Here is a 17879-nt window from a genome sequence, read left to right as displayed (position 1 = left end):
ATACAGAGTGAGGCGTGTGGATCTACGCACAGCTCCTCCTAGCTGGCAAATTAACCAAGTGGACAATACAGAGTTTGATGACGGTGGGAGGTGGATGGGGGCATTAGGACTTTAGCAGCCGTCAGAATATATGAAGCAATCTTAAAGGCTGTACATTCAAGGTTGCTCATTTGATGCAAAAGTTTTCAAACACTATCAAATAGTTTGCCAGTGTACGTTGTTATCTCTCAAAACCATGAAATGGAGAATTTTAGGCTCAATCGCAGGGTTGAGTTTTAGTGGAGGTGCAGAGTTTGTTTTATGTTTTAGCTAAACCCATGTGTCCCTTCTTCTGGTATTCAGTAATATTGTTTGTTTCAGGTTAACTTCAGGAAACCAACCAAACCCACAATCAGAAATATATATAAAAAAAATAAAAATAAAATAAAAAATAACCGATTGTGCAAATATGTTCAGTTGATCCATGCTATTGTTTGAATGAGTAATATTTTTGATGAACTTCTTCATTCAGTAGTCTGCAGCTTTTGCTCTGTGTTTCTTCCAATTTTCTCATTATTATAATGAAAGTACATCCAGTAGTATGGTTCTCAAGAATCAGAACTCATACCAATCCGAAGTGTTTGATTGTTATTTTGTAACTAGGCTTTGGATATAGTTCTGATAACAACAGTTGACATAAACAAACAAACTTCAATAGCTTTTGAAAGACAAAAAAAAAAACGTACACCTACTTTGTTTCTGCTTTTGAATTTGCATCAGGCAGAGGAATGATATGGAGTGGCAATCAAATGAAGATCTTCTTTTCTGCGGACTGCAATGCCAAAGTCCTCAGTCATGTCCAAGTCCTCATTCTTCATTCCATTAGGGAGTTTCCAATCAAAATGATATAACAACAACGCTAGTGGGAGCTCAACATTTGCCAGACCGTATAATATGCCAGGGAAAATTCTCCTTCCAGCACCAAATGGGATATACTCAAAGTTTGTTCCTTGGTAGTCAAAAGAGCTATCAAGGAATCTCTCTGGATAAAAGGTCTCGGGCTCAGTCCAGTAATTGGGATCTCTTCCGATTGCCCAAGCATTCACAATTACCTTTGTTTTGACAGGTATTTCATATCCATCAATCTCGTGGAGAGCATTCTCGTGGAAGTAACAGGGGACCAACAGGGTGCAACCTCAGTGTCTCTTGAATAACCAAATTTAAATATTTCATCTCTTTAATGCCTGTTTCGTTTGCCTGCTGTTTTTGGTCATACACTTCTCTCACCTCACCCTGTGCCCTTTTCATGATTCTTGGATGTTTCATCAGTTCTGACATTGCCCAATCTACAGTTGTAGCTGATGTCTCACTCCCAGCACTAAAAATATCCTGAAAATGACTAATTTGTTAATTGATGAAAGACTAATGTCCTGATCGAATTGCATACAGTTCTAAATAAAGAAAAGGAAACCAATCAAAACAAACTCAGATTTAAAGAAAAGAAAAAACCATCTATATAGGACTGTGCTGCTAGGTTGCTGTTAGTGATTCATTATAATATCCAATTATCCATTACTAATGAATCACTAACAAAAGATAACCAGTCTTCTTGCAAGCACGTTAGTGTTGTTATCTTTGGTCCAGTTGTTGTGACGAATCCATCTACTAGTTGATCTTTACACGTGAGGTCATATAAGTTCATTTAATTAAGGAGAGTTGTAAACAAAATACTCATCATTGCCTAGCAAATCCTAAGCAAAGATACAGGCTTCAGGCAATTATTTGGCATTCTTTCATTCTTTGAACAGCTTCATGGCACTTGAGTACTATCAATAGAAGCTTTAGGCATCAAGGGAAAAGGGATCAGGAACCAAGTTTGTGTCTTTTTCCTTGGTTTAACCTAGTAATTCTGTCAGTGCTCCTATGTGCATACATAAATATGAAAAGGAAAGTTCTTGACAAATTGATCTTTCTCCTCTGCAGGGAACAGAAAAAACAAGCCTCTGCTTTTCCTTGATGCAGTTTTATTTTTTATTTTTTCCCTTGTACCAAGTAGCCTTATAAGTTGTTTTAAGCAAGCTCAGCTTATCTATTTCCAATCAATCTTTGACATCTTACAACATGCTTATCTTTTAGCTTTTCATGTTTTCTCCGCAATCCAACATATGACGTTCTGTTAAGATTTGTAATATATGAAACTTTGGATTAAACAACCTGGTTTTGCCTGTATTCAACCACTTTGGAAACCCCAAATCAGCCACCTCCAGTTCTTCCCAAAATCTGAAAAAAGTAAAACAAAAAATAAAAACACTTTTTCAACAAAAAAGCCCATCCACAAATTCAGATATCATAAAATAAAATAATGGAAAAGCAAGAATTTGTTGGGGTTAACCAACTTGACCAGTTCCTTTGTCCCATCCCTAAGTTTGGGCTTGGAATACACCTCTGCACATGATAGAAACATAGGAACGGAATAAGTAAGACAGTTAAATAGACTAGTAAATCAGAAAAACTAAGACTAGTTTCCAGAGGATTTCTACTACCCGTGTACGCTCCTGGGCTACATAGAAGCTGTGCTGCAGCTCATATGAACATTGTCAGCTCTGGCCTAGTATACACATTATGCTCCTCGTCCTCCAGCAAAGGGTAGGCTGCCACAAGAGCATCTTGAGCTCCAATATAGAGTGAGTTGTAAATCTTCCAGTACGCCTCCCTAACCTTCCTAGCAGGATGGAACAGCCCCTGGAGACAGTAATTGAGAACAACAGCAGGACCCAAAGCCACCCTCATCCCTTCAATGGCTTCCATAACAGCATTAATAACATGTGGGGATGTCTCAAATATGTTTGGCCAGACATAGTTCAGCAAGTGGACTAACGCCTCCTCACAACCCAATCCAGCTACTCCCAAAGCCATGTGCTTGACAACAGAAGCTGCAGTTTGCCTGTGAACCAGATCTCTGTCCATGAGGGCATCCTCAAGCAACGGGGTCACTGCATATATATATTCTTTCCCCGTTTCACCAATGTACTCAAAAATGAAAGAGAGGGATTTCAAAACACCATTCCGCACATTAAGCTCTGGAACACGGTACTCATTCATCAGAGCAGGCAGAACCGTAAAAGGAGCACATGTTTCAGCTACTATTGCAATTGCTACAGTCGTGCAAACACGATTCTGACGCTCCTGCACCTTGAGATTATTCAGGAGAGTTGCCAGGACATCTTGTGGGCCAATGGCTTTTGCAATGTACCCAAAAGTGTTCACAGTAGCTCGCCGGATACCCTTCTTATGAGCTTTCAGCATCTCAAGAAGCTCAAAACAGATCCTCATCCACTCCCCCGCTGGAACAAACTCAGCACCGCGGTCAGCAATGCGACCAACAAGGTCAATACAGTTCTCCTGAACTTTCTCATGCCTATTCTTCAGAATTGGAGCCAACCTGGGAATCAAATCCTTTATAGGAGGAGTCATCTTTGTCATACCAATAACATTGACAATTGCCTTCAATGCTCCCAGAATTGATCCTAGAACTTCAGGGTACTCTTCTCCCAAATACTCATACAAGACAACACCGAGATGAGCCATCAATTGTTCCTCTTGGCATATCTTCATGACCACAGCAATCCTTGAAATAAGATCTGCAGCTTGCTGTCTGACCTTTGCACTCTTGTTATTCAAGCGCCACTTGATGATACCACAAATCTGGGGAAGGTATGATTTCACCCTCGGGCCAAGAGAATTCACAACCGCACCAAACCCACTAAGCAGCACATTTGCATCGTCACTGGTCTGCTCTTGGAAGGCGTAAAGAATACCATCAATGAGAAGCTCCTCCAACCTATCATGAATATCAGAAGCACCTAAATTTACAACCACCTTCTCAATTGTCTCTACAACCATTTGTCTATATGGTTCACTGTCATCTTTGAGATCCTCAACAATTCTCCCTATTACATCAGAAGCACCCACTTTGTTTGCTAGCTCCACAGTTGTTTCAACTAGTTGCCTGTAGTTTCTTCTATCCAAAGCCATCCTTCTAATCCAAAAGTTTCTGAAGAACTCGGGAAGAATATGATCTCTTATATATTCAGGCTCTACACCGTCTGTATTTACACATTGTTTCACCACTTTAAGCACAATCTTCTTCATTTCTTCATCAGGAGACTTGAACTCTCGAATCAAAATGACCATCACTTCCTTTGTATAGTAACTCGCATACTTTTCATCCATAAGAGGAATAACAAAACCAATTGCCTTCAAGAACGCAGCCAAAACCTTACCACGGTGAGTCCTAGTACCCTGCCACAATGGCTTCAATACATTGTCAAAGCTTTCAATACCATATGAGGCAGCAGCCTGAGCTAGAGCAGCAAGAGATAGAGCAGTAATTGTCCGGACCCTCTGATTTTCATCACTGAGACCGTGTTCTATAGTCTCCACCAGCGACTTCAAGTGGGGAAGAACAGCCGGCCCAATCAAGATGCCAATCTGCTGAACAATCTTGATCCCAGTGTGTCGTGCCATCCATGATTTCTTGCTCTGGCACACAGCTTTCACAAACGGCAAGAGTGCAGGAATACCTACAGCATAAGCAACAACACTGAAAGCCCTAGCAGTAGTATTCCTGACATATTCCTCAACTTCATCAATACCCTCACGCATGGCCACAATCATATTAGCCAAACCGGCTGCTTTAGTAAGCTTGGAGATAATCTCTCTCCCTTCAACGCGCGCATAATAGTCTTGATCAATCAATAAAGGCAACACAACAGTAAGAATCTTCTTCACATAAGGACACACCAATACATTCAACTTATAAAGCACTCTATCAATTACCTTCACAAGAAGATGCCTCTCCTGGTCCATTTCTTCGAAATTCTGTTGCATCTTCTGTTGCATCAGCAAAGGCAGAATGCGGTCAAACAAGGGCCCGGCACCAAACTCAACAGCCTTCTCAGTGATCTGCCTCAATGCAGCCTTCCTCTGCTGCGGCGTGCCGTTCTTAACCTTGAGCAAAAGCTTCATAATCCTCCTATCTTTCACCTCCTCCGCAGACAACTCCTCATTCTCTTCCTCATTCATCAATGCCCCAAAGAACTGGTAATCCTCCGGCCGCAGGGCCACGCCATCCGGCAGCTCCTTGGGCAAATCAAACATCTGTCCACGATTCTCCACCGGAATCGTGTAAAAAGGAGTACTCGGCGTTTCGAGAAGCTTCCTCGCCGGGGTCCTAATCGGCTTATACCCCGCCGGTGGGTCCATTATCTTATACCCTGACGGAATCATGGCATCCAATTGTTCGTCACTCAAATTCTCCTCCTGCGCGATGGCCTTGAAAGCTCCCGGCGTCGGCGTAGCAATCCCAGCTCCGCCAAAGGGAGTCACACCAGGTGTGTAAGCCGCCGCAGCCTTGGGCGTCTGGTCCCACCTTGAAGTTTTCGGAGTCGGCGTGGCTGTCACTGAAAGAGTTGGAGTGGCGTCGGAATCAAAAATCGGTGCGTCTAGCATTGGTGTCTCGTCCCACCGATTCCTCCTCCTCATCGGTTTCGGCGTCGCGTCCCAATCCGACGTCGTTTTGGGCTTTTTCTTCGGCAGATCATCGCCGTCCGGCGAATCATCCCATCTATTCTTCCTCTTCTGGGGTAGCCTGGCCTCGTTCTTCTCGCCAAACGGGTCCATCGAAGCCAATTTAGGGTTTTTGAGCACAAGTAAGGGTTTAGTCGAGAAAAGCCTCCCAGTTGGGTTTTTATAGGTTGTGGTTTTGTGGGTGGGTCAGTTTAATTATGTTTTATTAATCTTTTCCTAATCCTAGTGTAAGTAGGGAGTTTGTAAACCTTATTTATCCAGGATTGGTACTTGGTAGAAGTTTTGGGAAAACAAAAACAAAGAATTTAGTCTAATAATAACAGTCTAAAGCAAATTTGTATAGATAATTAGGGTTGAATAATGCTTAGAAGGGCATCGCTGATAATGATAGAAGCATAACAGCCAAAATGGCTTTATATGAAAAGATCGAAAGAGCAGTTTCGTATATTTATCGTGGAACTCGATAACAAACCGTTAAGTTAATGTGTGGAGAATGCTAAAATCAAAACCGAACCATTAAATTTCGTGTTAACTGTTAAATCCCAATAAGACTCATTAAGACAATAACTAAATGTTTACTTACAACTTCTTATAAACTTAGAGTAATGTAAGAAGCACACATAAATCTTATACGGTCGAGCTACTTTTTTCTTTTTGAAAGTTTATGGTTGAGGTTGTTATCGTGAAAATTGAGAAAGGGTGATGAATTAGGGATTGTAATATAATTTAGATAGAGAAACTCAAAATTTACAAGAATACCCTTGTGTTAATAGTTCTTAACGTGTTAACGAATTAACACTAAACTGAACCATTAAAATTCATGTTCTTATATGAAACCAAATCAATAAACCTCAAACTAAATCCTTATAATTTCTTTCATATTCGTGTTCGTGTTATCGTGCCTAGTACACAGCACAAAAGTGAAAGATTTACATGTAGTTCTAGGAGGTAAAAAGGAGACACTAGGATAGTAGATCTACATGTATTCTGCAAACATTATATTTTCTCTGTCGCCCAAGCACATTTTAGAGAGTTGCAGCCTTGCAGGTAGAGAGGGGTCGGAGAGTAGCTGCATCCTTCTATATTATGTATCGAGGTTCTTAAATACACTGAGATACCATTGCAATGTTATTAAAAACAGTAAACTCAGGTCATACTTCTGTACTTTAAAAGCTGCTTCCTTCATACACAACCAATTTTTTTTACAACATGGGATTTTGCAAAACAAAAGATCACATCTATTTGATAGCGCAACAGTTTCTTCAATATATTCATGCAAAAATGAACAAAAAGAAAGTTGAAAAGGATACAAAAACTCTCGTCATATAATTCTTGCTCACTACAACTAAGATACTGAAAAACATTATCAGATATTTGCAGTACACTTCTTATTATGCTTTCCAACCACACCACATCGACTAGAATTTCTGACTTTTGAAACTTGACCAATAGATTCAGCCATTTTATTCTTTGGCCTACCTGGACGCCTCTTAGCAAGCGGAGGCATGATGACAACGTCGTCTGGGATCTCATGCATCACATTCCTAATGTCAGGTATGGGAGACATAAGAGTAGCACATGAACTTCTAAAGTAGCTTGACTTGAAGTAATCATCAACATAATCATAAATGCACCAGTTATTTTTCTGAATAGCAACTAGTGCATGAGCACAGGGAAAGCCTTTTATCTGCCACTCATGACATGAGCAGAAACGATTATCCAAATCAACCATCACAGAATATTCAGCATGAACTTCAAAAACAGATTGACTAGAACGATAAGCCTTCCAATTCCTACAGACCATCAAGTTGTTGTTCAAGGTTTTCTCCATCTCAGGACAAAAAACAGAACTCCATTCCTCTGCTTCACAACGTTTTTCAGCCATGAATGCCATGAGCTTAATCCTGATGCCATCAACCATTTGACAGATAGGCAAAGTGCACAGCTCCAAAATCCAAGAACTAAACGATCCAGAAACTTTGTTACACATTTCACCATATCGATTGCCCTTAAAATAGGCATATGACCAATACTCCTTAGGATGATCTTCTAGAAAAGTCATAAACAGAGCACCCCCGTTCATGTTTTAAATTTCTCAAATGAAACTCAAAAGCCGCTTCACTGTGAGCATAAGCACATTTCAAAAAAAGATCAACAATTCGATTCCCGAAAGATTTACCATAGATAGATGAATATATAGAAATAAGGTTCTGTTTCAAATACTGCAAACAGGATGCATGATGCGATGCTGGAAATATCTTTGAAACAGATTCTGCCAGACTTTTGTTACAATCAGATACCAATGTAATTGTCCTACCTTGTGCAGTCAAAACTATAGATCAATTTTCAAAGAACCAGCTCCAGTTGTCCTCATTTTCCGAGTCCACGATAGCAAAAGCAAAGGGGAAAGTTCCTGAAAACCAATAAGACAAGAAGACATGTATGATTAATCTGATATTTCAATGATATATGCATGTAACTTATCAGAAACACAATATCTATATACAGCACAATGACCAGTTAAGAGAATGACGATGTAATACAGCTTGTTCTTCTATTATTAAGATATACAATGATTTGTCACCCTAATCAATAATAAAAATAACTAATGTACCTTGATTTCCATCTTTCCCAGTAGCACCAATTAAGTACCCATTATACTTGCTTTTCAGGAATGTTACATCTATGAACAACAAAGGTCTGCACCATCGAAACCCCTCAATGCAAGCACCATAGCAAACAAATAATCTCTGAAAGGAGGAAGTCCTGGGGTCACACTCCAAGATACAGTGTGACCCTGGATTAGTTGTCATCAAAGCATCTCTATACCAAACTAATTGACGATAAGAGAGGGATTCATCACCATGAACTGTTCTCTTAGCCAGTTCTTTTGCTAACCAGGCCTTACGATAAGAGACATCAAGACCATATTTTTGCTTGAAATCCTTAACAATATCAATTGGTTTAATAGATGGATTCTCACGAATTTGATCCACCAAAACAGAAGATATTATCATTGAAGTGGTCAACTTACTTGTCTGTTCAGGGAGGATAACTCTCTCGCAAGTGTGAACATTATTTAAAGTCCTAATGTAGAAAAACCCATTCAATTGACACTTGGAGGCATGTATATGCCAATTACATCCATCTGATATATATCTTCTTTAGACATTCAGCAATAACGCAAGTCCTATCACTTTTTACATAACGAACACGGTATCCCATCTCAAAAGCATACTTAGACAACTTGTTACAAAATTCAGCTGCACCACCCTCAAACTTCTGTCCTACATGATTAATATATTCCTTCCAACCTTGAGACAAATATGCATTGCCTTCATGCACTCCAGAGTTCCCCAAATGTTCATTTTCGTCAATGAATTTACTTTCTACCATGCATCACGATAATGATACATGATTAGATGCTGCAAGATCAGGTATTGCAGGAGTAGGTGATGAATGATTAGATGTTCCATGGTTAGGCGGTGCAGTATCCGAGGCTGCATGATCAGAAGTTGCATGGTTAGATGCTGCATCACTAGACATTTCATGATTAGGCACTGCCAGATCAGATGCTGCAGTATTAAAAGCTGCACAATTAGACACTGAATGATTAGAGAATGCAGGATTACGTGCTGCTTGACGGGAGGCTGCATGATCAGACATTGCATGAGCAACATCCTCCTTATTTGAACTCCCAAGATCCTTTACCAATATATCAACAAAACGACTCTTCAACATGGATAAACACATTCGCATCAAGTGCACGTCCATATCAGATTTCAACATGCAATTAGGATGCTCAGGAAGAGAAAATGTCAGCTCAAAACCCCTTACTTCCAATTCCTTAAACCTTGAACTTATCTCATTACAAATATCTGCATATTTAGTATGTTCAAACAATGGAATGACGACAGTGACCGCACGATAACTACACCTTGCTATTGTAGCAGTCTCCATATAGTACGTATCTGACATATAGCAACATATCAAACTTCATAAAATGAGGCATTTCAATCAATAAAACATGTGAGAAGCAGTACGTACAATATAGTTTTGTAAGATTAATGGCAAAAATGATCCATATAATTAGATTATTAAAACTTCGAAATGCCAACAAAGCTTCGTTTAACTTCAATTTTCTAATATAAAAGAAACTAATCCATAGAACTATCCAACAATGATTCCAAAATTATTTACACCAACTCCTGCTAATCCATATACTGAAAAGAAATTACAAGAACCATAAAATACTGCACAACACAGTCAAATAACACTTAGGAACAGATTCAGAACAATGACAAAAATTGAAATGAAGTACCCCAATTTGAAGGTGCGCAAGAAATTGAGAAGTTTCTGATTATTATTGTCAAAGCATAGAGTGAGAGGTGTATCTGAACGGAGACTGGGAGCGATGGAGTGTCTCCGGCGCCGACTTCAAGAGCATCAAAGAAGAATTACCTTTTCTTACTGAACCACGTAAGGGTACATCCGTCAAATCAGTAAATTATTTTGATCCCACGGACAACGATTTCATAAAAAATAGAATTAAACCTCATTTACCCCGATTATGGTACACGCGTTAATCTGAAATTATATAATAATCTTGATCAAAAAGACTTCGCAGCTAGAGAGAGAAAGAGAGTGTAAATTTTTTGTTTTTTTTTTTAATCCTTATATTGTCGTCTTTCCTAGAAAAAATTTGTAGCGTTCATGTACAGTTTGGTCCAAATTTAACCACGTGGGGTGCTTGAGTTAACAAACTCAACTATCCTAGTCTTGGAACGAGCACCAGAGTTCGAAACTCAACTTGGTAAAATTTATGCGGCCAGCGGTAGTCCGTATTCCGGCTTACCTCCGGAGGGTTGGGGGGATCCTTCATAGTAAGGAAATCCCTAACCAAAATAGTTTGGTCCAAAATTGGGTATATGGTCAAAAAGCCTCTTTACTTCCATTTTATAACAAAACACAGCTCATTTGCCTGAAAAATGGCAATATAATCTTCACTACAAAATTAACACAATGGAAGCATTATTATTCCCATGTTCTTCAAGTTGCAAGCAACCAAGCACATTTAGTTTTGCAAACGGAAAAACAAAGATTTAAAATGAATTTGTAGACGACTAGACATATTGTATCCTTTGCTCATGGCTATCTGTAGTCGAGTAAGGCAGTAGTGTGTTTGAGCAACTGGGTTAACTCTTGCTAAAAACAACTTGAGCAGAGGTGTCAGTTTCTTCAATATGAGTAGCCCCTATTAACAAGATGTTCAATCACCTAATCATAACTCTTTCTACACTAAAACAAAACTGCTAAGAATCTAAATCAAATATTCGCAGTACACGTCTTCTTGTTATGTCGTCCAACTGCACCACATCGACCACATTTTATGGCCCTGGGTAGTTTCTCAACAGATTTAAGCTTTTTAGCCATCGGACCTGGACACTTCCTTGAAAGAGGAGGCAAGATAACTCTGTCATCTGAACCTTCATGCGTTGCATTCTCAATGTCGGGTATGGGAGAAATAAGAGTTGCATACGAACTTCTAAAGTAACTTGACTTGAAGAAATCGCCAACATAATCATAAATGCAGCCAGAATTCTTTTGAACAGCAACAAGTGCATGAGCACAGGGAAAGCCTTTTCTTTGCCAATCTTGACAAGAGCAAAAATGATTACTCAAATCAACAGTAACAGTACCCTCCACATGAACCTCAAAAACAGAAGCACTAGAACAAGTAACATTCCAATTCTTACCCATGATCAAGGTTTCGTTCAAGGTTCTCTCCATCTCAGGACACAAAACAGAACTCCATTGCCCTGCTTCACGATTCCTTTCAGCTATTATATCCATGAGCTTAATCCCGATACCATCAACCATTTGGCAGATAGGAAGCATCCATAGCTCAGAAACCCAAGAAGTAAATGATTCAGAAACATTGTTACATATCTCATCATATCCATTTCCCTTGAAATAAGCATAAGACCAATTCTCCTTGGGAAGATTTTCAAGAAAAGTCTTAATAGGAGCACCACCCTCATCTTTTAAATTTTTCAAATTAAACTCGAAGGCAGCTTCCGTTGGAGCGTAGGCGCATCGCATAAAAAGATCAACAATTCGTTCTTGGAAAAATTTAGCATACGTAGCAGGAAATATTGAAAAAAGATTCTTCTTCAAACCGTCCAAACAAAATGCATGATGAGATGTAGGAAATATGTTTGAAATACCTTCAATCAAACCTTTGTTACGATCAGATACAAATGTAATTGTCCTGCCTTCCGGAGTCAAAACTTTTGCTAAATTATCAAAGAACCAGCTCCAGTTTTCATCGCTTTCAGAGTCCATGATCGCAAACGCAAAAGGAAAATATCCTGAGAACCAATAACATATAAGGACAGGGAATGAGTAATTTGGTATTTCAATGATATACACTACATTCAAAATCACTGTACAAAACAAATGCATGTACCTTATTCAGATAACTACATATTAATGTTCGTTTTCCAACTATTTTGATATAAGATGATATGTAAAGTATCTCATCAACCATCTCAGTAAGTAGAAATAACTAAAACTATACCTTGATTTCCATCCTTCCCAGTTGCACCTATTAGCTGTCCCTTATACTTACTTTTCAGAAAAATAGCATCTATGAACAACAGGGGTCTGCACCACTGAAATCCCTCAATGCAAGCACCGTAGCAAACAAACAATCTCTGAAAACGAGAAGTCCCTGGATCAGACTCCAACACACAATGTGATCCAGGATTGGTAGACATTAAAGCGTCTCTATACCAAACCAACTGATGATAAGACAAGGATTCATCACCATGAACTTTGCTCTTAGCCAATTTTGTCCCAGCCCACGCAATACGATAAGAGATATCAAGACCATATTGTTGCTTAAAATCCTTGACAATATCTGCTGGTTTAATTGTTGGTTTTTCACGGATTTGATCCACAATAACAGAAGATATGATCTTTGAACTCATCATCTTACTTTTCGGCCCACGTGTACAGCTCGTGCATGTATGAACATTATTCAAACTCCTTATGTAAAAATAGCCATTTGCTTGACATGAGGCACCAAATATATGCCAGTTACATCCCTCTGACTTCTTAAAACATTCAGCAATAACGCGGAACTTATCGTTCCTTGTGTAAACAAAACGAAATCCCATCTCAATGGCATACATACGCAACTTGTTACGGAATTCAGTTACTCCCCCCTCAAACTTCTGACCAGCATGACTAATATATTCCCGCCAACCTTGAGACAAATATGCATTATCTTCATGTGATGTTGAATTCCCCAAGTGTTCATTCTCACCAGTGGCACTGTGACTTTCTACTGTGCGTGACATAGGTGTTGTATGAATAGGCACGTTATTAGAACCTGCAGACTCTACATGATTTTGACCAGCGCCTTCAATATTGGAATTCACACGATCCTTCACTAATATATCAACAATCCTAATATTCAACATTTCTAGACACATCAACATCATGCGCACATCCATATCCGATTGCAGCAAACAATTAGGGTGATCAGGGATAGCATATGTCAGCTCAAAGCTCCCTATGTCCAGTACCTTAAACCTTGAACAAATCTCATCACAAATGTCCGCATACTTGCTATTTTCATACAATGCAGTTAGGAATGCTACTGAGCGATAAGTGCACTTTGCTAGTGTAGCACTTTCCAGTCGTCTACATATATAAATTATAGAAACATACAAAAAGAAAAACGGGTCAGCAACTACCACAGAATAGCATACCAAAATACAGATGCGACATATTGTTACTAGATACAGTAATGCCATCTCAAATAACTACAATAACAAATAATATTACAAAAGTATAAAACCATAGACCACGAAACAAGTTCTTTATGACATGTTTACAGTTTTCCAAATAATGAGTACAATGCAACAGCTGTAATCACAAGTTAATTGTCTTTACACTAGAGTATTCCAAAGCACTCAGTAATCTAATTCTAAAGTTTATTCGGTAAATTCCTCAATTCCATTCCTATCAGCTGATATTCTTCACAAGTCTACGAGTTTACAAAAGCTCTTTACTCCTCCATTAAAGACTCAACCACTCCTAAAGGTAGTTTGAGTTGGGTGCTTCCAACTTCTTTTGCATCTACTACATTCATAAGTAAATTTTCAGTTTGTAATGAATTTAAAGATACAAAACCCAATATAGCTACTTCATAATTGTGATGTGAAAGCAAGTGTTCAAACCCAAAATCATATAGATCATTGTACACTGGAAATACTGAAAAAAGATGCAGAAATCGGTAGAGCAATGATTATGAAACTTCAAACCAAAAGCCTCTATTTAACAAAACTGGAATGTAAGAAGGAAGCCAGATAACACACTTTAAAGAGGAATTGAGAAATAGGACAGGAAAAGAAGGTAAATTACCCTGATTCGAGTTTGGGTTCCATATCGGAAGACCTGCAACTGCTAGAGAGTGAGCACAAGCTAAGCAATTGTCTCTTAAAAAGTTAAAAAAGGTGATCGATCGGACCGGGTCCGGAACGGGTTCGGATGCCCAAATTTAGGAAAACTTTTATACACAATTTCTTATTCTTTTTTTTATCCCAAGGCTAACCATAGCCAATAATAAGATGACACATGTCCAATAACTAGCTAAATGTGTTTGATAAGAAAAATGTGAAGAAGATTTCATCGCAATGATGTACAAGAGAAGCAAAAACTATGAGTATTCATTTTAACACGTGTGCTCTTGTTATTAGCTATGGTTAGCCTTGGCTAACCAGTTATAGTTAGCCAAGTATTATCCATTCTCAATCCACACAATCTCTAATGCGAGTGAAATTTGACCAGTGAGATGTATTTGTGTTTAGATCTAGCAAAATTGCACACGATACGATAACACGAATGAAATTATAAGGATTTGGTTTGAGATTTTTAGGTTTAGTTCCATATAAGGTCACCACAATAAGAACATGAATTTTAATAGTTTAGTTTAGTGTTAGTCCGTTAATATGATACGAACCATTAACATAAGAATATTTTTGTAAATTTGAGTTTCTCTGTCTAATATATATTAGAAACCCTAATGTATCTTTATAATTCATCAAAATCCCTTTCTCAATTTTCACAACAATAACCTCAACTCTCAACCTTTAAAAAGAAAAAGATACCTGATTGTACAAGATTTACGTATGCTTCTTATGTTACTCTAAATTTATACAAAAAAAATTCACCATCAGTGCCCAAACTCTAGTGCCAAGGCCAATTTGATACTCAAACTCTTAACTATACCAATGTGATACCTGAAGTCTTATTTTGATATCGACGTGATACCTCCATCCAATTTTTGTGACGGCTCCGTCAAATTGATGACATGGCTGAAAATTTGCATAAGTGACCTATACATTAGGACCTAAAAACTGAACGGTTGAGATGTGGATATGCAATCGAAAAGTGAGTCTATCAAGGAAATCCACATACTTTAATATACGCAGAGGTCCTTAGCAGAGAAGCATTGTGTGTGTGTGTGTAGAGGGTCCTTCCACTAAGGAATCCATTTTTTGGTCTTTTCTAGAGATAGGGCATTAGACCAACTTTTCGATCACATTTCAACATCTCAACCGTTCAGTTTTTAGGTCCTAATGTGTAGATCACTTCTGCACATTTTCAGCCAAATCGGTGATCGTTAAGGTATCAAACTAGATTAAATCAATGGATGAACCAAATCTGTCAAACTTGAACCGTTCATAATTATAATCTTAAATCGTCATTTTGAATGCTTTAATGATAATCAATTTGGCTGAAAATTTGTAGATGTGATCTACACATTAGGACCTAAAAACTGAACGGTTGAGATGCCGAAATATGGTCGAAAAGTTGGTCTAATGCCCTAACCCTAGAAAAAAAACTAAAAAAATGGATCCCTCACTAGAAGGGCCATGTGTGTGTGTGTGTGTATAATGATTTTTTTTTTGGGCTCTTAACTATTTACCCAATTTGGGCCCAACAAATGCTCACTTACTCTATTAAAAGATTTGTGTGCCCACTTACCCCATTTGAATGTAAAAAGACAAGTTTGCCCTCCAAATAATTAAAAAGTCATTGGAGACTTTACGAGACTCCAGTCACCAGTCGCCGGACTCCTGTCACCTGCCAGAGGTTGTCAGAGGTCGCCGCAGACTTACACCCCAATAAACCCAATAAATTTTTATTGGGGCAATAAAGTTTATTGGGGGGCAATGGAAAGTTTATTGGAGGGCAATAAAACCGGAGTCCGGTCACGGCTGGTCCGAAGGTTCCAAAAGAAGTCGCCGAAGACTTTTATTACCTCCCAATAAAACTCGACAAATGTTAATGCTTGGATCCGTGGGGATCTAATTAACGATAAGTAAAGAGAGAGAGAGAGAGATTGACAAGAGATGTATAGTGGTTCACCTCCCGCCTTAGCGGGAGACTACGTCCACTTGAATGTTGTACTAGTGTGTTGAGCCTTGCGGCCTAACAAGATTACAAGAGATGTAATGGGATGAATTGTGTTTAAGTGGGAGGAGAGTTCCTTTTATAAGTGAAGGAAGCCATCTCCTTTACATTGTTTTCGATGTGGGACAAGTAACAACTATTCTAGTGTAGAAAGCCTAGTTGTGAGGGCATGTTGGCAAGGCCGGAAAGGTGGCTTCCCGGCGGCGGATTTGCGACTTCCAGATACCGTAGCGTAGCTTGAACATAGGGCTACAAGATGCAAGTAGCGGTTGGGCCTCACCATGACTTGTGGGTGTCCCAAAGAGGGTGTTACTTATGCTTGGTGAGATAGCAAATACTCCATATTGTTGGAGGTATGTACAACAAATTTTTATTGGGGGGGGGGGGGGGGGGCAATAAAACCGAAATCCAGCGGCCGGTGACCCGATTCCGGCGAAGTCTCCAATGACTTAATTGTCCCAAAATAAACAAAAAACAATAAAAGATAACTTAATTGGGTAATAGGGCAAAAAATATATATAATTTATTGGGTAAGTGGGCAATCTTAGAAGATGTTTGGGTAAATTGGGTTAGTGTAGCTCAAATTTGAGTAAATAGATATTTTGCTCTTTTTTTTTAACCGACAGTTTCTAAAATCTTAAAAATCAATTCGCATACGCAACATGTGCTTAACTTAACTAACATACGCAACATGTGCTTAACTTAACTAACAATTAATTAACAGAATAGATGTACCATTTGAAGATTTAGAACTTCATATACATACATTAATTATTTTAGATTGGTAGGCATCATTCTAACCTGTGTGAAATAGTTCGGCCACTATTGCTAAGAAAAAGAACAAGAAAATAAAAAAAAATCACAAGAGGGAAACATAGGGAACGACTCCAAAGGTTTGGTACTCTACCCTGTACAAGGACAATGTGCAAGTTTAAGGTCCCATTTCGCGTGTCATTTCCCTCCCCACACCCTAGGTTGATAGTATAGGCAAGTATCTAGGCTCTTCTAATGTCTTGTTAGCAGAAGCTCTTGCTCTCCGTGATTGTCTCATTCAAGCTTCAAGCTCTGGTTGTAAGAATATTCATGTAGATCGTGACTCAAAGGTTCTCATCAATTGCATCAATGACATTTACTCTACCTCCTAGAATATCAAATAGACTATGGCATATATCAAGTCCCTTAGCTTATCTCTTGAAGACATTTGTTTCAAGCATATCTTTAGAGAATCCAACTCTGCGTCAGATAGTTTAACAAACTTCGGACACAGGATTTTCAATCTCAAGTTGTTTCTTGACACGAAATTTGCCTCATTTGATGTCTAATCTAATCTTATTTAATAAGTTAAATGTGAGTGCTATAATTAAGCTTATCCAACCTAAAGTTAAAAGATGGCTCTCAGAGTTTCTCTCTCAAAACCCTAAAAGTATTGTCTCCCTTTGGAGCCGTCAAGCATGGAGGCTGCGTATTCCGTTGCTCTCGGACTGGTGGACGGCCTCACAGCTATCTCACGTAGGGATGGCAATGGGGTGGATTGGAGATGGGGATCACAATATCATCCCCTCTCCACCCCCACCCCCATCCCCGCCCCAATCCCCAAGAAAAATATATTGGGGATTCCTCGTCCCCATCCCCACTGGGGACTAGGCCTCCAAACCTGCCCCAAATTCCCAATAAGAATTTAATAAATAAAATAATTTTTTTCTCATATTACCTTTTTTTAAATCAAAATCTACAACAAATAAAATTAAAACATGATTAAATTCATAAATCATAATTCAGTTAGTGCAAAAGTCAAAAAGCAGCCATTTATATATTGTAAAAGT

At 38.8% G+C, this 17879-nt stretch overlaps 3 protein-coding genes and 1 pseudogene across 5 annotated transcripts; all 4 read right to left on the bottom strand.

Moving 5' to 3' along the window:
* Positions 1–523: 523 nt before the first annotated feature.
* Positions 524–2566, bottom strand: LOC133733570 (desmethyl-deoxy-podophyllotoxin synthase-like; annotated as a pseudogene).
* Positions 2196–5719, bottom strand: LOC133733568 (uncharacterized). The gene is made up of 2 exons (XM_062161196.1): positions 2523–5719; positions 2196–2424 (listed from the first exon to the last, which is right to left on the bottom strand). The coding sequence occupies exon 1, from the start codon at positions 5659–5661 to the stop codon at positions 2563–2565; it is 3099 nt and encodes a 1032-aa protein (XP_062017180.1). The 5' UTR covers positions 5662–5719; the 3' UTR covers positions 2196–2424; positions 2523–2562.
* Positions 5720–6908: 1189 nt separating this feature from the next.
* On the bottom strand, positions 6909–8599 carry LOC133728003 (uncharacterized). Of its 2 annotated transcripts, none has more exons than XM_062155422.1 (2): positions 8183–8599; positions 6909–7981 (listed from the first exon to the last, which is right to left on the bottom strand). In XM_062155422.1, exon 2 carries the CDS (start codon positions 7649–7651, stop codon positions 6935–6937), a length of 717 nt encoding a protein of 238 aa, XP_062011406.1. In that variant the 5' UTR covers positions 7652–7981; positions 8183–8599; the 3' UTR covers positions 6909–6934. Both variants share the same exon structure in this region, with proteins under 2 accessions (XP_062011406.1, XP_062011407.1).
* A 1955-nt stretch (positions 8600–10554) lies between these two features.
* Positions 10555–14129, bottom strand: LOC133734288 (uncharacterized). Of its 2 annotated transcripts, XM_062161913.1 has the most exons (4): positions 14002–14129; positions 12149–13278; positions 11325–11939; positions 10555–11222 (listed from the first exon to the last, which is right to left on the bottom strand). In XM_062161913.1, the coding sequence occupies exons 1-4, from the start codon at positions 14022–14024 to the stop codon at positions 10894–10896; spliced, it is 2097 nt and encodes a 698-aa protein (XP_062017897.1). In that variant the 5' UTR covers positions 14025–14129; the 3' UTR covers positions 10555–10893. The 2 variants fall into 2 exon arrangements, with proteins under 2 accessions (XP_062017897.1, XP_062017896.1); XM_062161912.1 differs by having other exon boundaries at positions 10558–11939.
* Between the last annotated feature and the right edge of the window lie 3750 nt (positions 14130–17879).

This window comes from Rosa rugosa, chromosome 2 (assembly GCF_958449725.1).
Source record: "Rosa rugosa chromosome 2, drRosRugo1.1, whole genome shotgun sequence".
Taxonomy (NCBI): domain Eukaryota; kingdom Viridiplantae; phylum Streptophyta; class Magnoliopsida; order Rosales; family Rosaceae; genus Rosa; species Rosa rugosa.
This window is presented reverse-complemented; position numbering and strand designations above follow the sequence as displayed.